Consider the following 23026-nt stretch of genomic DNA (forward strand, 5'->3'; position numbering starts at 1 on the left):
ATAATAAATTTATAGAAAAAATTAATTTTAATTTAATAAATCTAATTAAAATTAAATTAAGTGATAAATTTAAAATTTTAAATCCCATCATAACCTAACTCGACCCAATTCAATCCACATATAAATAATTTACTAATATAAAAACTCTAAACTACACAAATCTCAAGATATTTTAATCTTAAAGTAAGTTTATCCTTTTTATTTATTCTAAGATAATATATTTTTTTATGAATGATATTATAAATATATATTTATGATTTTTTTCTACTTATCATATAAATAATACAATATTTTATAAATATTATTTTTAAAAAATATTCTTACTATTATGTAAAAAAAGAAATAGCCTTGCAATTTTTGAATTTAAAGATTTTTTTAATTTTTTTCAAGACTTAAAGTAATAATAATTTTTAAAAATTCAACCTGATAATCAATTAAAGTTGAATTAAATTGACAAAATAAAAAAAGTAAACCCAATACAATTCAATTAAGTTTAATTAAATTAGATTAAAAAAATACACAAAATTCAATCTAACCAAAAACCACTTACACCCCTAATAATAAATTTGATTTAATTACACTTGAGTACATTTAAGTTTCAAAAAAAGACAAATCTCATTCCTCAACACTTTATTTTAATTTAAACATTTCCTCTTTTGTCATCCCAATTCACTTTCATATCTTTAAATCAAAAGGACCCTAACAAAAGAAGATGATTGTAAAATCGATTACACTTTCCGAACTCAATCAGGTAATCTGCTCATTTTAAAATACAAGATTATCACTTTGACAATATAATATATAATTTAATTCGATTTTAAATACCCCTAGTCTCTAACCATAGTTTAATCTTATCTGAGATGTTATAAAAACATCCAGTGCTAAAACAAATGATTTCTTTTCATTTGGCCTTACAAAACAGAATGAAGTCAATGCTGGAATCCTGGTGAATGCGGCATCTCTTCAACTCCTTTGCCGTTGCTCTTCATCAATTTTCTTTTTCCGTTGTTTAATGAGATCAGTCTGAGCTTTATTCCGTTCCCTAGATTTCTGAACGGCAGAATTTCAAGAACAAAGTAAAAGAAAAAGGTAAAAAATCAGAACTGAAAAAACACACCTACTATATTTAAAGACAATCTGTCACTTTGCAACTGGTTAGATTCGGAGAATTAATTAGAGAACAAAAGTATTTTAATTGTAAGCTCAGACAGATAATTGGAAAGGAAGAAAAAAAATTCACAGGTAAAGCCCTGCTTTTAATTAAGTATCTCAACTCGGCATAAGGAGAATAAAAAAAAGTTATTACCTCAATGGCTTTCACTAGCCCCCTCCTTTTACGTGACAACATAAGTTTACCCATGTCATCATGATCAATATTTTCATGAACACTGGTAGTTGATTCTCCAGTCTGTACCACTTCAGTAGATGTTTCTATAGAACCTGCTGAGGTACATGTAATACCTTGAAGTTCTTTTTTCAAATCATCACGGTATTGCTGCTCCAGAATCATCATCTGCAATGCAATCATTCATTTGAAATACTTTTGTATAAGAGTAAACAAAAAAGGATCCTCTCCACGCATGCCACTATGATTATGCTCTCACAACATGCATACCTTCTGCTTTCTCTGAGCTGCATCATTAGCCTCTGCTCGATCAATGATACCTTCAACCAGAAGATTTTGAGGATCTTCCAGAGCATCCTTCCCAACACCTGGAAGTGGAAGGATTTCCTTTCTGGCAGCAGCTTGCAAGTGTTTAATGGTCTTTGCATAATCAGGAATGTATGCTCCTTCTTCATCGTAGTTAATAAAAGGTGACAAATGTGGTGGAGGAGTCCTGTTGACAAAAGAAACATTTTAGCCATTGCAGTAATCATTAAAATCATATAGGCTCTCTTTAGTATACAAAGAAATTTCATAAATTGAAGACATTTGTATATGGGTATGCATCAAAGTGTATCGATTTTTCTAAACTGTTCCCCTCAGGTTAATGTATAATCAATGACTTGGTTAGGACAACTAAATTGTGGAACTAATTTTCATAAATCCGGTATATTTGGTTTTGTGACTTCATTATTAATCCATTAATGCGCATACATTAAATGAGAATTTTTTTTACTAAACTGCACAAAAATACCCTTGTGCTTTTAATACAACTCACTCTTTCATTGTATACAATACGTTATTTATCCATCGTTCAATCTCACATTAAATACGAATCTACATAGATCAGTTTTCTAACTTAATTTATCAAATAAGATTGATACTTACTAATTTATCTAGTTTAGCAAAATATAATTCAAATAATAAACATAAAATACTAGCATATAGACACTCTTACAAGCTAGTAAATTCATTTTTTATTATATTCCTAGTCAATATAGGGAAAAATTGCAATCCTGCCCATACTTTCTTCAAGGAGAAGGGTAATTTTGAAACTTCAAAGTAACTATTCACCGTCTATTAGGTTGGGATTTATCTACCTAAATAGAATAAGACACTCAAAGTTGCTGATCCATAAGGTTTATGCCACAACATGGGGAGAGTGCCTGTGCATTAGAAAATGCAAGTGTGGTTTCTATATTTTCAAATTTAGATAACAATTATTTGATTAGTATCAAATTCATCAAACAAAATGGTTAGATGAAAGCATATATAGACAAATGATTCCCCAGAAATATATCATGATCCTTGAAGAAAATCTTAATTTCCTCAGACAAATAAAATAGCACATTCCTACCAAGACCACTACAACCAGCAAGAGTCCCCTAATGAACCAAAAAAGAGAGGCATTGATAATGCAACTTCAATTATTGAAGAAGGCACATTGTAAGAGTTAAGAGAGAAATTGTGAATTACTACAATCAGTCCTAAACGGTAGTTATAAAAGAAACATACCTTCCCACCAAATAATTGTCAGTTGGCAAAATAATTCGTGCATTCACACAGTCATATACCCACTGTGGTTGAACGTATTCTCTTGAGAGGAACCGATGTCCTTGTGCTTCCCTGTCAACAATCTAACACATGAAAGCAATAGTAAGTAAACCTAAAAGGAAGGTATAAAATATAAGGACACCTAAATGGTATGCTTAGTCACAAACCTGATGAGAAATGCTCTGGTCAGATTCCCCAAAAGGTGCCCCTTCTCCCTCCCAGGAAACTATGCCACCAAAAGCAGGAATAACAAAAAGCATCGATTCCCTTGGTACCTGAATAATTAGACCAAAACAGATGCAAGTAATGTCAAACCATACACAACCACAAGGAAATTATTAAGATTTTTAACATTAAGTTTTAAAAAAGGCAACATTTTTTTTAACAAAAATGCAACCAGATGTATTGCGTCATGTTACATCAATCTAAACAATATAAATAAGCTGAAACATTCAAAAAATTATTCATGTAGCAACAGTACACAAATTCACATTATAAATTACAAATAATAACAACTGCAATACAAAACATTAAAAAGACTAAACTAAGTATGTTGAAGTATTTGGCATATACCTCCATGATATTCCACGAAAAATAAAAGTAATTCTCTTTTTTTCTTCATACAGATAGGTTTAGGAGAGGAAAAGCTTTAGCAAGGGTTTACAATGGCTACCAACATATAAGTAAATAACTTTCCACTAAAAGTTTACTAGTAAGAATCAAACCAAAGACCTTGCGAACAATATTAAATCTTAAAGATTGAGATGGTTTTGGCCAACAACCTTAACTGCCTATTTAAGATAATATTTACAAATTATCCAACAACATCTAGCAAAAATTCAACAGCCATTCAAGTTCTAAGAGAAATTCATACATATCAGACAATATTCCTAGACTTGGTTATTGTAAAAAATGAGAAAATTTACACAATTGGATTTTATTTCAATGGTCAAGATTAAAAGTTAAATGCACTTGACTTCTAAATGATCATGTGATTACAAACTATTAATCATGACCATCCATGCATAGTTGTATACAGTGTTATTAAATAGCGGCCATGGCATGGCAGATGTTTTGCCAACCGCCATAGGCTATTTATGAAGGGAAGCCCGCCATGGTGGCCCCATAAGGTGCACTGGCGTGTTTATATGGCGGAATTTTGGCCTTCCGCCATTAATAACAAAAGTTGTATAGTGCAAATTTAAAGTTCTTACATTCCTAATATGAGAATCGTTGTCATTATGATATGTCCCATATATGTACATGTTATTAGCTCTGAGTTTAATTCTTTAAGATGTGTTCCTAATTATTATCATCACTAATACCTATCTATTACTTTTCCTTCCAAAAAAAATGAAATGTGACTCAGCAAATACTATGAGCACAAATTCCCAACCATTGACTGAAAATACTTTTAAAAAAGTGGTGCTAAAAAATCAAAAGGTCTTACCTCCCTGCTTACGAAGAATTTCATATTTTTAAAGAGCTTTTTACAGTCTTTTGTATCCTGATCCTCTTCATCTTCACCAGTCACTTCCTCAACAAGATGCATTAGTGCACCAGGTTCATTAGAAGGAAGTTGATGCTGAAGTTGAGCAAGTCTTAGTTCAGATGTTTCATTTCCAGTCTCTGCCTCCTTTTGCTTGGTCTCCACTTGTTCAGATTCAGCTTGAGAAGCTTCAGAATTCAGTACAGAGGGTCTGGTATTGGCACTGGCATACCTTGACAGAGCATATAGATCTGCATGATTTGAAAAGATATTTAATCACCAGATACATAATGCAGAGAAACAAATTTCTGAAGTTCCATTTGAGTTGAGAAAAATGGTACCTGCTGCCAAAGCTTCCAACCGAGGATCAAGTATGGGGGGATACTTCAAATTTATAGAATGGTAGAGGCGGAAATTGACAAAACTAAGAAGAGGCTGTATCATTATAGAAGATTAAGACATTAATAAAAGTCAGCAATCCAAGTATATGGTTGAATATGAAGGATTAGGAGATGCATGCCTAATAAAACAACCAGGGGGTTAGGTTGCTAAATTTGGTTCTGGTTAACATATGATCTTAACACAACACCAGAACTTATTTACATTATTTACATGATTAAAATATACAGATCTATAATCCTGTTAAATAATGTTGACGTATTGGCAGAATGAAAACATTAAATACAACATGAATATGAAACTAACCTCATACAATTGCAGAAAGTTTAGCATGGTAGTAATGTCAACATCATCGGATACAACCTGTTGTAGTGAATGAGGAGTTAACCATGTTATTGGCTGGCCCTCGACCTCAGCCTGCACAAACAACAGAAATCAAACTATCAATGACATATACAGTTAAGATTACTAAACATCTAAAAATGCAAAATTGGTACCTGGTAGTATATGCCTTTCACAGATACAAATGTTTTTCTTAACTTGTGAGTGCGAGATACAAATGCTTGCCATTCATGTGCCAATCTGGATGAAAATACAGAAGATAAAAATCATATCAGCAAGAAAATTTCACATTTTTCAAAACAAATGCCAGAAAATACCAACAAGATTTTACCAAAACATGTTTAACTCCTTATTTCCAAAGGAAAGATAAAGCCACAAAGGCTGATTTCCTCATTACATATTAATTCAAAGTTGTTCAAATTCCACATGTATACCTTCGACATTTATGGACACACTCCACGTCAATTTTTTTACTCTCTGATGCAGGCAATGCTGCAAAAAGGTGCACCATTGTAAGGCAGTCATCCAATTCTCCAAGTGCATCCACAAATCTCGGGTACCTGTAAATTCAAAGAATAATCAATTAAACGGGAAATGCATCACCAGTTACAATGCATAAACTGTAATCAACAAATTCAAACAAACCTCTGCCGAATAATCCTATCGATCTTGGGTTTGGGTGTTTTCTGGCGCAGCCTGTTTGCACGTTCATGGTTTTTCTTTGCCTCGGCTTTCTTTATTTTCCTCTCATGCACTCGTATTGCTCTATGTATTTCAACCAAAGGCTCGTGATGAAGGAAGGAAACATCCTTGACATGGTAATAAGTCTGATGAGTTCCCTTGAACTTTTTCTTAGGCTCCCTTGGAGTTACACCTTTCAAAATACATAGTTTCCTAAATTTTGTAAAAGGAAAACTAAGAATCAGAGTCACTAAAGATATGCAAGTTCCTTCCAAATGATATCAGATATAAATGATTCAGCCAAACGAATTTCAACCCAAAGGCACCCTCGTTTTCCTCCGATTGTTTCTGTAAAGTACGTACCTGAAAAGGGGTAGACTGATTTGAAGCTGCTTGATTGCTTGTGACCTAATGACAAATTTGGCAGCATTTCCCTCCTTTTTCTTCCCCTGCAACACAAACGAATAAAGCTAAGATAAAAAAGAAAGAAGTAATTTCATGAGAGAAGCTAAAACTCGTGTACAGTAGTCACTCACCGGGGGTCTGTAGTGCTTCACCATTGTTGCTGCTATTATGCGAAGAAGAAGAAGAAGAGAAAAACGCAGTTACGACCGACCGAAGGGGATGTAGGGTTTAAGACAGTATATATGAGGGGCTCGCGACGGCGCTGAGATGCTGGAGTTTTAGGGACAATTGGGCCAACGGGCTCAACGTTTTAAGAGTTTAATAAAGAGTCTTGAATCGAGGCAGTTGCTTCCTGCACCATGATTCTACTTACACCTCCATAATATCTAATATCTCAACGTTACCCTTCTTCCTCCCCGGGCTGCCTTAGGCCCCCAATTTTTACAGCAGAGAATCTCAATGAAAATTTCTTATGTGAGTTTCTTAAGTTACTTTTTGTGGTTCCCGCAATATTATGTCGATGTAAGAAAACCATACACAATTTTGCTTCAATGGTAAGAAACTTCAAGAAACTCATACTTCTATATTTTTTTTTATTTTCACCTAATTATGGTTTAATTACAGTGTTTTTATGTGTCAAATAATTTTTTCATTGCTAAGAAACAATTTTTTCCAAGAGATACAAATCTTATCTTCTAGAAACTCTCCTTGCCGCATTGATTTGTTCTAATGGGAAAGAAACGGTAAGAAATAGTTTCTTCACTTAAGAAAACCCTTCAAAAAACTCACATTGAAGATGCTCTTTGGGTCTTAGTTTTTTTTAATTTAAATTATTAAATGATAAATTTTGTTATGATATGATGTATTATTTGTTATTAATAAGACTACATAATCTTAAGATATGAATGTAATTGTTATTGTAAACCATTTAAGTATAATTTATAATTTATAATTTATTTCAAAAATTTCAAGAAAAATATTTTATATCCATTTTAGAATCTACATTCTCTTTACCTAAAAAAATTATTAAAATTAGTACAAAATTTAAATTTAATCAATGAAATTGTGGTTGATATGAATAAAAAAATATTTTGATGAAAATGTTGATGACATGATCACACATTTAGCTAAAAAAAATTCATGTGATCATTTTGTAAACATATTATATTAGTATTTAAATACTTGATTGAGAGTCAATTTAATTTATTTTTTATTTAGAATTCTAAAAATTGAAACCTTTTATCTGATTTAATATTACCTACACCCAATAATATGTTGAATGAGATTGTCATTTTATCTACTTACAGTAAAATGTTATATATACTAAATTATAAAATTTTGATAACTAATTTTGTAATTGACAACAAAAATTAAAAATTTTACAAAGTGTATTAAATTAAATTTTGAATATAAATTTGGCCTTAGACCTTATAATCTTTAGATGCGACTTTGTTTCCTTATACATACCACATTCACCTTTCTCCATAGTACATTGGTCAGGGTTTCATGATTATTCTATTTCACGCAAATCGATTGCTCGTAACTATTTGATATCCTTATGAAAAAATAATCTCATTAGAATGTTTTTGTGGTCAAATACATTCTTAATTTGATAAATGCATTGCTTGTAAAGTATGTATTCGTGTATGTCCCATTGATCTACCCGTTGTTGATTGGGAACTAGAAACTGATATTCAAAATAAATCGTTGATATTTTCGTTTGTTAGTATTAGTGCTTCTCTTTATTTGTCACACTTTTAACAAAGGTTATTCTCCACTGTCACATATAACATGTAGGAGATAATTTTATGTGATTATTTTCCATAACGCCGAATTCATAACAGAAAAACAAAAGTTGTTAAACATTTTCATATTTGTAGATCCATAATTAGTTTTAGTTAATTTCAGATTGCTTGGTCCATAATTAACTAAAACTAATTATAGATTTTAAAATTCAAAAACATTCAGCAAATTTTGTGTTAAGGATCCAATAATAAAAAATATACGAAAACAAGTTTAGGATTTGCATTTTTGGAAATGTACACAAATGAATACATATCATGATTTTGTTAATTAGAATTAAGTTTTTCAAAAAGGAACGGATGCGAATAAGATTATATTCCCAAATTGTCACAAGGTACCTTCATCGATGGTGGTTACCTTGGTCAGTGGTCGCGTCAATGTTTGCTATTATGGTGGGTGCAAGAAGAAAACAACAAATAGATAAGGCTATGGGTGGAGATCCCATTAGGTAGTCGGGGCACACAAACAATAAGTTGGTGGAGGCTAGGGTTCAATGGTGGGTTGCATATAGAGCTATCAAAACAAGTGGTTTGACCTTGGTCAAGCCGGACTCATTAGGCCAAGCATGAAAAATGAGTCAAAGTAGCTTCCATTCCATATGGTCTACATTATTTTGTGGCTCGGTCTAATTCGTTGGTCCATTAGGTTGACCCATATTGGTTGGTTTTGTTTTTTAATTCTTCTAAATTTATATAATTTAAATTAAGAAGCTAAAATTATAAAGGGACAAAATAAGCCTGGTTGTATTTATGCCTTTATTTTAGTTTGGCCAAGTCAATCAAGCCAATCCAAATTAAAATTTTCTATTTATGCCACATTTTTTTGGGTTGAGCTTAGTCCAACGTGATGACATAATGGGTCAATCCATTTGCCTTTGCCTATTATGACAATTTTGGTTGCAACTTCAATATAAAGAGATCCCTTTGAACATTTTTGCTCGTTCGATTTGTTTCAAGGGAGGGTGTATTCAAATAGGATTCCAAAGGATTTTAATAGACTTTTTTTTGTAACAAGGTTTTGAGATATTCAATCAAGATTTTTAAATAATAGAAATAAACCTTGTGATATTCAATAAAGACTATTAGGATTTTTTTAAGAAATTCAATAAAGTCCGATGGTACTCAAAGTCTTATGATATTAAAAAATATACAAATTTAGAAGAAAAAAAAATCTTAAGATGAATTTTAATGAGAAAATACTCATTAAAAAATTTAACATAAATCCTTGAGATTTCATGAGACTTTTTTCTTCTTCTGCAAATTGACATGTGTTTTTTCCATCATACACAATCTCCCGTCTCTCTGTTGAAAGCAGTAGACATTCATAATTTTTGTACTCTTTCGATCAATGGTCAACATGCCATAAAATGTTTGATATGAGAGATTTTTTCAATTTTTTGAATTTGGGGATATATTGACCACATGCTTATACACATAAATGAATCTGAATATATATGATATACTCACATGGAAAATATATAATTTAATGAATGTGAAAAAAGTTGACTCGTGTATAAGTGCACATTTATATAAATGAAGTTTAAAATAATTGTTATACATATTTTTTGTTTGATGGGATTGTTATTGTAAGAATGATTACAAGTATCCATACTACTAACAGAGGCTATGGTATATAGTTTTTATACAATTAACATAATTGATGATTGAAGAAAAATCAACCTATTGTGCTTGTAAATATACTAAGGAAAATTAATTTGTTGTGTAACATATTTATGGTTTGTTGTATAAGATGAGTTTTATTTAAAGTGTTAGGTAGACAAATTTCATATATTTTTATCAATAATTTTAAATATTTTTAAAAATTTATGGAATCTTTTAAAATCCTAAAAATTCATAATGTCATCTCAAATCTTATGAATTCATATTTTATAAATTCATTTGAATTTGAACTATAAAACCATAATCATAAAAATCTTCTAAAAAATCTTAAAAGTCCCTGCATTCTTACAAAGTCTTTTAAAGTTTAAAAGATTTTTTTTATACCAAAATAGTTTTTTAACACCTCCTTAAAATTCACATAGAATAGAATGCAGAAACCATAATGGGTGCAAAAAGTAACTGTCTTGAATCAAAGCTTCCAGAAGCCATATCGTAAGTGACTCCATTTGCTTCTGGATGAACCACGGACAACTCCACAGACCACAGTCCACAATGATCTAATGCAATAGAGGCCGAACTTCTATCTTAGATTAAGTTTAGCTTTTTCTTTTTTTTTTATTATAAAAAAATAAGCATAGCATATAATATAATAAATAATAACAACAATAAACATAATAAAAAATAACAAACTATTTGAAACATAACACATAATACAATAAACTAAATAATAGTAATAAAAAATTAAGTAAAACATAACATATAATTATGAGTTTCAATTATGTTATGAATTTATGATTTATTAAGATTTTTGAATTTTTAGTTTAAGTTTATTTCATGCTCTGATTTAAACATTCTTTTTTTATGCACATATTATATATATATATATATATATATACATATATATATATATATATATATATATTTTATATTATTTTAGCCAAGAACATGGGATCTTACTATTCGAATTACAATTTTCAAAATCCCTTCCAATTTTAGTAAAATATTGATTTTAACAACCTTACTCGGTATAAAGCTCTTTTCTACCGGCAACCAATTAAAATGATTTATTCTGCCACATTAGATATTGTTATTTAATTAAACCCCCTAGAAAAGGATTAAGAGTTTGCGTTTCTCACCTTCATCCTCTCACTCACAATAACTAAGCAAACACATGATGTACGACAATGAAATGAAGCTCATAAAGGGGCTGAATCAAACAGGGTACAAATACATAAAGGTAGCGAGGGGGATAAATGTTACCAGTTCAGCGAGGTAGAGAATCAAACCAGAATACAATAAAGAAGAAAATGAAGGAGTGAAGGGAAGGCAACTAAACCCAAACCCAAACCCAAACCTTCACACTTATAACGAGCCCGGGCCTATGTTTTAATTTGTCAAGGAAGTGCCTATTTGCCCCGTCTTTTTACGTTTCGGCTCAACTCACTTTTTTTTCCGGGACTTTTTAATTTTTGATGATTTTTATCTCAAATAAATTAATTTGGTGTATTTTATTTTTAATTTTTAAGAAAATTGTAAATTTTATCCTCCCTCATCTTACTTCTAACATAATTATACTTTTATCCCAATTTATTTTGGCAATTTTGCATCCATTTTTTTTTTACCTAATTTGCCCTTAACTTTTTTTTTTGACAAATTTTACCTCAAATTTTCATGTTTATTAATGGATTAATGAAAAGGATAAAATTCATAAATTTATCAAAATTTAGATGTAAAATATGTCAAATTAATTTATTGGAAAAAAATTGCAAAAATTTAAAGTTGGAGATAAAAAGTGCAATTAAACCTTTATTTTTTTTTCATATCTTCTAAAAATTTTATAATATTTTTTCCACAAAAATATTTCAACAGAAAATATTTTTTTATTGCTTTCTTTTTTTTCTTTAAAATGTTATAATTATGTTAAGAGGAGGATACGACTAAACCAAAAAAACAATATATCTCTTATATTTAATACTTCAAGAATACTTATTAGCATTTTCCTATAATTCAATATTATTATATTTATTATTTTTTCGTTTACTTTTGAAAGAAAAAAGTTGTTATTATTTGTCTGTTTATTTAAAATTATAAGATAACATGAATTATATGTTTTTAATCATGTTTGTATCTTTAAATATTTTATATAATTTTAAAGATAATTATTATAAAAATTAATAAATTTATCATAATAATTATAATTAGATGATAGTAAAAAATTATTTTATGTGATCGGTGTGTAATTTTCTTTTATATAAATGACTGTGCGACACTTTTTGGATTAAAAAATATTGCACACTTAATATAAATAAAAGTAAAATAATAAATAAATCTTATTAAAATATGAAAATAATTTAAACATTAATTGAAATCAGTAACTATATTTTTTTAATTTATATACCGTCTTTGAAAATAAAAGAAAAAAACGAAAATTTAGGTATAGTAATTACTAGTATCATTCCAAATTTAATTCTTACCGGTGAAAAAGTTTATCGAACCGACAGAGAAGTGTGTTCAGGAGGCAACATCCCCTCAAGGCTTCAGCCTTGCAAGTTACGAAAAGTGTACGAGTCAACCTTGTCCAAAATATTGCGGCAATAGATGCATTCCCAAAAGTTGTAATACCTTTTTTAATTATTATTATTTTAAAAGTTAGCTGATGTCCCCAAGATATTTACTAATGGATTTTGTCGTGAATTTCAATGTGTTTATAATCTAATTTTAATATTTTTATTATAAAATATAATAATCATTTAATTAGTGCTACTCTTAAAATAGTAATTAATAGTTTTTAAGTAATAACATTAAAGATGTACTTAACATTTAATATTTAATGTTACAGATATATTGTTGTTTATACTTTCTTGAGACAACACAATTAATAATGACATTTATAATCCGAATGTAAATTACAAAAACTCAAAAACAAAGAAAAATGAAAAATGTAATTTTTTTATTAAATCACATTAAATTTTAAAATTATTTCAATTTAAAGTTGCATGTACAATTTCTAAATTACTGTATCATTTCTACTTAAATAAATAAATAACAATGAAACAAAGTATTGGTACTTACCATAGTAAAATAAATTAAAAAAAGATAAGATTTAGAATTGTTTAATAAATTTGCTTTTATGTAAGGTTGAATTATCACATTCATGAATAAGGGGTTGAAGATGCATTGATTCATAGATGTGTAAGAGTAAATAATTGTAGAAATTAGATAAAAGAAAGAGTTGGCCTTGGAAGTGTTTTGTGTTGGGCTCTAAAAATGCCCAAACTTCTCCAGGTGTATTCCTCCCTCTTTCCTTCCAAAATAAAAAATCTTGCGCCCAACACGCAATCTTTCTTTCATTCGTGTTTATGCCATTTTCGTATCTGTGCATGCCTTCGCCGCTATCACTCTCCCTTTAAATACTGCACCTTTTTTACCACCTCTTTCACCTACCATTGTCTTTTTCACCGCCTTAATCTCCACGTTTTGTTTAACTTCTGACATGCCATATAAAATTAACTGCTCTTCCTCTTCTTACAAATTTTCACTAATAGTAATAAATACGGTTGTTATTTGTTAGCGAACACAAGCTTTTTCTTGTTAGAGAAGTAGAAAACACAGTGCTTTGAGTTAATCCATTTGTGTCATTTCCTCAGTTCTAGTTGCCTTTTTTCGTCTTGTGTTAGTAATTCAATTCTTTCAAAAAGTGGGATTGCTTTGGGCGGCAGAAAGTGCCCCACAAAACTGACACTTACATAAGCAACAATATCGAGTGCATCTTTATTCAATCAAACGATGAATCCATGAACAATACCACCAAACACAAGAATCAAATCACGTAAAAAATTGTTATAATTTAATGTGAATATGTAATAACATTAAAGATTTCTTTAGTTTAAAGGAATACACGAAATGTGAAATTGAATTGAGATTAAAAAAATATGAAATATTTATAAAGATTTAGATACACATTAATTTTTGAAACTTTAATCTCAAAAAAGTAAATCAAACTCTACCTAAATATTTAAAGAGAAATTTGTTACTTATAATAATATTATCTAGTTTCGGTAAGGTTGTATTTTATAAAAATACTAGTGATATTAAAAAAAAAGAGAGAAACTATTGATGATCATGTGAGAATAAAGATTCAGTGGGGCCGGGTGAAATTTAAAGGTCAAATCTATGGTAGCATGACTGTTATCAGAGGCAGTGGCCACAAAGCAAGTATCCCGAAGTAAATTAATAAATATATTTTTGATGATGACAATAAATGTTACTAGAGAATAGAAGAGCCAAAATGAAAGGGGAAGGGCGGGCCTGTATATTTATTCGAAAGCATACGCAAAGTACGTCGTGGAAGTTCATATTGCTTCTTTAGCTCATTTTGGGTCTTTAAAGAATGGCCACTTCAATACTCAATGTCTTAATTTCTTTTCCACACTGACACACATCTACTAATTGCTCTCCTTCCATCTCTTCTTCACGCTATATAAATATGCATTAGCTTTTCTCATGGCATGCCACTCTCAACCCTTTCCAATTTGGTTCATTGGTGGCTAGGTCTTGCTGGAGAAGCAGGGCACGTGCAACATTCCTGATGCTTGCTCCAGCTTATTTTGCACGTGCTCTCCTTTTCCAGCTTGATTTTCCTACCATTTTATTTCTTCTTCTAAGCTCACCACACTGCACAACCCAATTCAATTCAATTTTGGTAAGATGATCAATGATTCTTGGTAATTGCAGAACCAAGGTGGTCTTCCCCTTCCCCTTTTCTCTCATATATCCCTGCAAATGTAAATTTCATTATTCTCCATGTATACATTTTTGCACTACTGATACTGAGTGGCAAATTCAAGGGGATATGACATATGAGTGGACTTTCATTAATAAAAAAATTGACTGTTGCCTTCAGAAACAGAGCTTTTCATGTGATTCGTTTTTTGCAGGGTCAATTGGAAATTGGAATGTATCCATGCAAAACTTCAGACTAGTTAGAAACACAAGGATTTGAAGAGAGATCACGTGTTCTGTTCAGAATCATGCCTCTTGAGTGTACATTGTTCTCTGCTTCTGCTTCTCCCTCACAAATACACTTCAAAATTCTAAATATTGTTTTCTTAGTTTGATTAGCTCATTGATGCACTATGTGATGTCGACACAAAAAAATAGAGCAGCTCATATATATTAGTTCTTAACTTCGTTTCGTTACAATTTACTTAGATTGCTATATATCATGGACTAAACTATTAATCTATTGCAAAATATTCTCTATTTATAGTTTTCTCTCTAAATTTGATTAGGTGTATAATTGTCGATAAAACTCTCAAATTAATGATATTTATAGATATTTTGCTTCGAAATAAATTCACTATTATGACTCGTAGTCGTTCATAATTTGAAGTGTTCATGATATACAGTGCTGAGCAAGAGTTGTCTATCCATTTTTGTTAATCTAGATATGCTTTCTTTTTTTAAATTAATCAAATTAATTTCAAGCGAGAGCTTTCTTAGCAAAATGAACTACCTTTAATTAATTCACTTCCACTTTGTTTGGATAGGTAAGGAAATGAGCTAATAATGCATAGGACTGTTTGAGCGAATCCTATTCTTACGCCAGTCGTCATTTATCAGATTCATTTAGACCTTTTTTTTTTCGTTATAAAATTAATCTTTATACTTTCTAACAAAAACTATACATTTAAATAAATTCAATTTAAACACAACACTTACATTCAACTGTTCAAAATTAATTTATCAAAACTACTTCTACTAGTTAACTTTTAAACAAAAGGATTCACTGTAACTTAATATTATTTTTTGTTTTGTCCTCAAAATTGAGACCTCGTTTTGTTTAAATCCCGATTCTTTATCAATTAATATATATCTACTTAAAATATATTTTTTCATTCTATAAGAAAAGACAAAGTAAATAAGCGAAGAAGTTTTGCTTGACGATCTTTTCCTATCTTCATAAGAGATAAAAAAAATATCTTATCACATTTATTGTATATCAATAAAAAAATATTGAATTAGAAAGAATTTTATGTAAAAAATCAATGCAATAGATATTTTAAAGGGGGTTTTATAAAAAGGATGAAGATATGCTTTTGTTTAAATTCTATAAAAAGGATCACAAGAAGTATAAGGATAGTGTTATATTTCACTTATTATGTTTTTATACTGATTCTTTAATATTTTATAAAATAAAAAGTATATGCATTTAATGTGATGAAAATATAAAATATTGCATTTAATTTTTTTTCATTTAAAATAAGAAAGAATATTTATTTGAAGAAACTGTGACGAGATTTAAAATTATTGAGAGTATAATAATCATTTGGTATAGTATGTTATGAGGGCTGGAGATCTCTCTAGTAGTGACTAATGAGTCTAATAGTACGGTTCAACTTGCAATTTTAAATTAAGAAATTTCTTGTTTCTTTTAAGAATTCAGTGCTAATCAATATTGAGTAATTAATGCAGGAGACTATGAGTCCCTTAGGTTACTGAGTTTTTGACTGAAGCACTCTTGACCAAGTTGTGACGAATAAGATGATGCAATGAAGTGGTACTTCTTAGGCAAAGAGACAGACAATGTTGAGATTGAGAAGAAGAGAGGGATGAGGTGACAGTGGAGTTGTGTAAGCAAATGATCAATACATAATGGAATGGATGTTATCAGTTATCACAGTCCAAAACCAAATACTCTTTAATTTCTCTGTTCTCAAAGAAGAAACCAAGCACCACTCAAAGTGGAAATTTGCCTTACAAAGTGGGGGGTCACTGGCTGTGCTGGCTCATTTTAGTTCTGCATGTCGTTTGCTACTAGCTTGTGTTGGAAATTGAACCCTAAGATCAGAGGGGGACATACAAAGACAGTGCTGCCAACGTAGAAGAATCCTTAAAACGCAAGCAATGCTAGTGTAGTGACAGATGCACAAAGATATTTTATTTTTTATTTCATGCAGACATGATGTTAGCACATATTATGTCAGTAACATATATTATTCAATGTATATTCAAATTAACAGAGAAAACAATGTAATGAAGGTTGCTCAAATTAATTGATTTTCAAATGACATAATTTATTTATGTTTACATGTTACTATTCTAAAAATAAGTTACTAGCAAAATTTAGTATGATTTTTTTCTATTTAATACAAAAAATACTTTTAAAATTACTTTAACTCATAATTAATTATAATTGATTTTTCAACATGAACATTTTTCTAAAATTACATTAGCTAACATTTTAATGTGATTTTAGAAAACTTGTTATGAAATCAATATACAACACTTTCTGGTCATTTGTAGAGGATAAAAGAAGTAAAATGAAGGGAAAATTTTAAAAAATTTATTTCCGTATATCTTACTTATTTTAATACAATTTTTCCTTCTATAATTTATTTAATTCTATCGAACTAAAGGGGTGATTTGGTTGCATTCAAATTGCTACAAAGTTAAAAGAAAATTTTAAAAATTTGTGTGTCTTACGCTGTTACTTTGATTCAGATACTTCTTCTTCATTTCTCTTTTATTTCTATCCTTTCCACACAATCAAATCCATCCTAAATCTTATATTTAATTTATTGATTAGCGACTTTATAATTCTTTATAAATTTCGAATGAATGTCTTAAAAAGTAGTACATACTAACACTGCTCGTTTTTAATGCGAAGTGTCATTTGAAGTCTTGAACACGCAATGCACAAATATCTACGCTATTCAACTTAGAGAAAGAAAGGAGGACAGATATGACCGTGTCTTTATGGGTCGCAGGTTAAAACATTTTGGAGTTAGATTACTGATTAGGGCACGCTGAAGTAAGTCAGTGGCCCAAGGATGAGGTCCCCCTACTGTCTACCAAGTAATTGCATAAGGTACACACATAATCTCATGTTTGCAGAAGATGAAATAAAATTTTAACACCAAGTTTTTAATTTATTTTAAAAAATTGATATAAAAAGTTTATAAAATGTTAATTAATTTTTTTACAAATTCATTTTTTTAAAATCTATTTAATTTCCTATAAAAACAATGTCTAAATCACAGAAAACTATTTATGTTTAATTAGAATCCACTATTAGTATAAAAAAATACTGTTGTCTAATCATAGATGACTATAATATATGATATTTGTTTTTTACTTTTATAATAATTACTTTTAAAAAGTATTTAAAGTATTATAAATAAAATCTTTGTACACAGACAGAAAAATATCAATATTAAATTCTTATCTTCCACTTGCCTCTTAATATTTTAATATTGAAAATAAATATGAATACAAAATATGTTGGTGATTACTGTACTTTAAAGAAGATTCTAGACTAACGAATTGCTTTTATAATTTTTATTATCTAAAAGATCAATCTCTAAGTTATTCTTAGCTGGAAAAATATTTTCTTTTTTTTTCCTTAAAAAGAATAATAGTTAGCTCTTTGAAGGAGAAACAAAACTGAACTTCACTGTATTACATGTAGGGAGACAGGATCCGTTTTATTATTTTAATTTGCTTTTTGAGAATGATATTTTAAAACGAGTTAAAAAAAACATTAGTAGAATGACTTTTCAACGTGAAATTACGAAAAAAATTAATTAAAAGGTAAATAGTTATTTTCGTTCCTGAATGTGTGGAATGCTGATAAATTTATCTTTAAAAAATAAAAATTAAAATTTAGTGTTAAAAATAAAAAAATACGACAAATTCATTCATCTGTTAACATCCATTTATTATCATTAATAAAAGAATTTATATAAAAAATTGTCATAAAAATAATTATTAACGTGATCATTTTTAAAAATTTTCAAGACTAAAAAATATGGTTAATACATAATCCATTCAAATCAACTTGGATAATGATCAATTCAATGAACACACAATCCCTTGGCAGAACTTTATTCCTCTAAAATAATCTATGATATTACATTTATACGAGTGTAGTATAGATTAAATAAACATAATCAATAACGGTCTTACGATGCATCCTTGTTTAGGTATAACGTATAAGGACCAATTATAGAAATGCAATCTTTAAGAGAATTCTGTGTTGGCCAGCCATAGAAGACATTATAAGCAGCAATTACAATGACCTCACTAGGCAGTGTCATGGGGATAGAAGTCAATCACACCAACTTGAAAACTACTAACTCTGCTCCAATATAGAAGAACCTTTTAACTACTAATACACAATAACTAAGACAGTCCTAATAATTAGTTATATTAAATTTGTTCAAAAATATAATTATTTTTTCATAATAATACTTCATTGGACCTGGTTTTTCTTTTTTACATAACTATTTTTCACCTGATTAATAATTATGGAGAGAAAATAATAATTATGCAATTTATGTTATTAATTTGTGACTAGTTATTGATCCCAATGTTCACGAAAAAAATTCTTATTAATTTACAGTATATATATTGCTTATTTACTATAAAATATGTAAAGCAATTAAGGATATCTGGATAATGAAAAAATTAATGAAGAGGTAATTAAAAAAATATATAAAAAAGACAAACAAATTTCTCTAAAAATTCGTATATTCAAGGATGGAGGTAGTACTCATTGCTTTCTCACAGACACACTGACAATTAAATTATCTCATGAATAACGTACTAGATTCTTAACGCATCAACCATTAATATTCAAGGAAATTTTGGCACAATAGACAGTTAAAATCGAAAGGAAAAGTGTGAATCTTGGACGGAGTCTAGCATGCATGACCATCTCATATCTTGCGCCATGCAAAAGTTTTAAAGACCTTTTGATATAATAATAAAATAATTAACAGTGGAGATCATTGTGAGTGTAACATGAAGATAAAGTACTGAATAACAATTTACTTATTTTTCCTTTTTTTTTTAAATCAATTTTCCCAACTGTCTCTCATTGTCTGATTCTCTCTCTTGTCTTTCGGTTTTGAATCGAAAACAACCAAGAATTTTCTTTGGTTAATTGATATAATTGTTTTATATGAAGGGGAATGTATGGTAATGGCTTGGGTCCATGGCAATTGAATCAGAATCTGCACAAATCCTACATTGGGGGTGAATAACGGTGAAGCATGCTGGAATTTTGAATCATTGTGAATCACTAGGCCGGCCCCAACACAAATAACCCCAAATTTTGACATATCCATAGGCTTGGAGAAGAAATTTGAAGACATATCAACAACCAAAACACCACTCTCAAGAACATGGTAGACCAAAAGCTCAACCCCAAGAAACGTCTCGTGGCACAAATACACAAATACCCAGAATCGGAATTCTGCTTCAAATCATCAAAAGATGGAAACTTTGTATAATTTTCGGATTTTTCAGACCAGAGCACGTTGGGTTTACAGAACTAAGAACTTATATGCGTCATTGGCAGCCTTGTTGCACTAGGAGCCGGTGACGACGTAATCCACTGTGGCATGGGGACGCTGAGATTCAACGCATTGGTGACAAAATGGGTGGTGGTACCGATATGTTGGAAGAGGAGGAATATTCTTGTGGGATCTGGAAGAGGGTGTGGAGAACGATTCTGCCTTTTGGATTATGGTGAGAAATTCTTTGACGCAATGGCTCATTCTGATGACGCTAATGCACGGAGGAGGACCTTTTCCGGCAACAATAGAGAAACAGGAAGGAGGAGGGGTACAGTAAGAGAGAGAAAGGGGAAAAGAGAAAGAGAGTCAGGGATAAAATGAGACACAAACACGTCTATGGTACTGAAGGAAATTACATCCGTCAGATGTTCACATGCCACGTCTCACGGTCCTAATTTCTCTTGCACCATAGAATCCGTCCAGTGTCTTGAAGCAAAAGCGTTATATCAGTTAGAAGTCAAAACATGTGTGCCGTCTTGAAGCAATTAAAATCCCACTTGTTTTAGATTTTATATTATAAAAAAAAGTTGTGTTTAGGTAATGATATTTTACAAGCGGAGTTAAAGAAAAAATTTGTTAGGTTTATAAAGTAAAATTACTTCTAGAGTGAGAATAAGATATAGTTTGGGAGTCTCACCCAAAACGAATTCTATCCAACGACAGAAATGTTAAAATTTTCAATTTTTCCCAAAATCCATTCCTATCCACAGCAAAAATACTCTTATCCACTGGAAAATTTACCCAACCGAGAAACAGCACTATATACAAAAACCATTCCCCCACTGCTAATGGTCATTGGCCAAACAAGCAAAAGTGATCAACAAAGAGCATACAATTTAGGAATGAAAAATAGGGAACGGAAGGAGGTAGGCAAAGGTAAATTATTCGAGATTGTTGAAAGAAACATGATACAATTTTAAAGACTGAAACAGCAATGAATAATATGTAAACTCTGTTCCCAATTCAACACCGATAGTACCGCAATTCTTAAATGATCAAAACCGTTAAATTGCAACTGATAAAAACAAAGCATCGTATCTCAAGCAATATTTGCCAAAAAGAAAGCTAGGTATAGGAAAAGGGTAAACAAAACACAAGCAAATAGGATTATCAGACAACTAATCTTCTTCCTCTCCCTCATTCTCGGCAATGTTGAAGTACCTCAGTTCGTAAACACTTCTATCCTTGTTTGAAGCAATCACTCTGAGCCAGTCTCGCACATTGTGTTTCTTCAAGTACTTCTTCGTCAAGTACTTCAAATACCTGGAACCATACGAGCAGTTAAACACTTGCACCCTTCATGCATATACCAAAATAAAAAGGCAAAATACATTGAATTTCTCCCAATATGCATCTTAGCTTCTAGAAAAGTTCGATGGGTTAAGTACATAAGTCGATTTTAGCTAATGAGAAAAACTCAATTCATTTTAACTTGTTATTTTCTCATCCTGCTCAAAGAGAACTTTATCTAAACATGGCCTAAATCCAAGTCCTAAACACTGCTCAGACGTTGTGAATTGAAGAAAACAACCGTATTAATCACATTTGGCCGCAACAAACACAACCATAAACACAATCACAACTTTAAGATCTTTTGTTATCATAGTTTGCATATGTAAGCAATCTATTGCGACGCATTCTACGCATAGCAATAGGCAGAAAGAAGGCTACCGTTTGGAAAAGTTACTGTCAGAGGTGACAATGATCTTGGTCTTCTCGCGGGTAACAGTGATACTGTCACCAAGAGCACCAGCTTTGCCACCAACCTTGATCCTCTCTTGAAGAAACTTTTCGAGAGAAGCAATGTCCATGATCTTATCTTCCACTGGCTTTGCACAGTCAATGGTGAATGTAGCACCCTTCTTCTTTCCCTTCGCTGCTGCTACTGCGCCTCCTCGACTCATTTTCCCTCTCTACTATATGCACCTCTGCATCAACACCAAGATGCTTATGCGATTTAACACGACGTTAATTGAACTTTAAAGGGGATCGAGTGAATAAGTACTGAAACCTTCAAATATCTAAAGTAATTTAGATAAGGGAATAAAATACTGTGAAAACCCTAATTTGCCTTTGTTGTTGGCGAAATAGAAGATGAATAGAGGATGAAAGAGTATTACCGTGAGACGACGTGAAGATGCAGCGTTGAGGTGAGGGCTGGGAAGAGAGATGAGAACGGCGGTGGTATTTTAGGGTTTGGATTTGAGCTTTTATACGATGGATTCCAGAACCGTAAGCATGCTCAGGTTTTCTTATAACATGAAACGCTCCGTTTTGTAGTCCTCGGTGTGAATATTAAAAATCAGAAATTAAAAACTAATTATTTGCACAAGTTATTTATTTATAAGTGAAAAAATTAAATGTAATTTAACATTAGATACAAGTTTTAAAATGTTACTTTTCATCCTCACATTTCATTCTTTTAATCTAATTATTTTAACAAGTAACTTATATATTTTATTTAGATTAAAAGAAGATGAAGAGTAATAATAAGAAATAATTCATTTAAAATTACTCTTAAAATATCTGGATTGCCTCTCTCTCTATCTCTCTTAATGGTTGAGAAAATGTAGAAAAATAAATTCATGATATTATTGATAGTGAAATAAAAAGCTACATTGAGATATTTATAGATATCACTTGGAAAGTAATGATTTTGTAAAATTGTGTAAGTGACTAACTAACTTACCAATTATCCGATAAGAGTCTCTCCAAATAACAACTCTCTTATACAATACTTTTCCATTCTCCCGCACACACAAACTTAAGGTGGGAGAGACTAAGAGTGAGACTCAAATACTTTAAGCTTGTCTCTCAAAAACAAAATCTGAGTTGGAGAAAGGGACTTGGTAAAAGCATAAGCCCATTTATCTTGAGTTAGGATATCCTAGAACGATAATTTGCTTGGTAAGAATCTTCTCCCTAAACAAAAAACACGTCAATCTACATATGTTTAGTTTGAGAGTGAAGAATTTTTCTACGAGAAAGG

At 30.5% G+C, this 23026-nt stretch overlaps 2 protein-coding genes across 3 annotated transcripts; both read right to left on the reverse strand.

Moving 5' to 3' along the window:
• Positions 1–633: 633 nt before the first annotated feature.
• Positions 634–6539, reverse strand: LOC114400440 (pescadillo homolog). The gene is made up of 13 exons (XM_028362880.1): positions 6386–6539; positions 6213–6298; positions 5814–6062; positions 5603–5728; positions 5324–5408; positions 5133–5243; positions 4769–4862; positions 4389–4678; positions 3106–3213; positions 2900–3021; positions 1616–1838; positions 1307–1513; positions 634–1050 (listed from the first exon to the last, which is right to left on the reverse strand). The coding sequence occupies exons 1-13, from the start codon at positions 6407–6409 to the stop codon at positions 964–966; spliced, it is 1812 nt and encodes a 603-aa protein (XP_028218681.1). The 5' UTR covers positions 6410–6539; the 3' UTR covers positions 634–963.
• A 14365-nt stretch (positions 6540–20904) lies between these two features.
• On the reverse strand, positions 20905–22316 carry LOC114398006 (60S ribosomal protein L22-2-like). 2 transcript variants are annotated; one of them, XM_028360110.1, is made up of 3 exons: positions 22158–22316; positions 21709–21965; positions 20905–21300 (listed from the first exon to the last, which is right to left on the reverse strand). In XM_028360110.1, exons 2-3 carry the CDS (start codon positions 21939–21941, stop codon positions 21156–21158), a joined length of 378 nt encoding a protein of 125 aa, XP_028215911.1. In that variant the 5' UTR covers positions 21942–21965; positions 22158–22316; the 3' UTR covers positions 20905–21155. The 2 variants fall into 2 exon arrangements, with proteins under 2 accessions (XP_028215911.1, XP_028215912.1); XM_028360111.1 differs by having other exon boundaries at positions 21709–22048; positions 22158–22265.
• Between the last annotated feature and the right edge of the window lie 710 nt (positions 22317–23026).

Source organism: Glycine soja, chromosome 19 (genome assembly GCF_004193775.1).
Source record: "Glycine soja cultivar W05 chromosome 19, ASM419377v2, whole genome shotgun sequence".
NCBI classification, from domain to species: Eukaryota; Viridiplantae; Streptophyta; class Magnoliopsida; order Fabales; family Fabaceae; genus Glycine; species Glycine soja.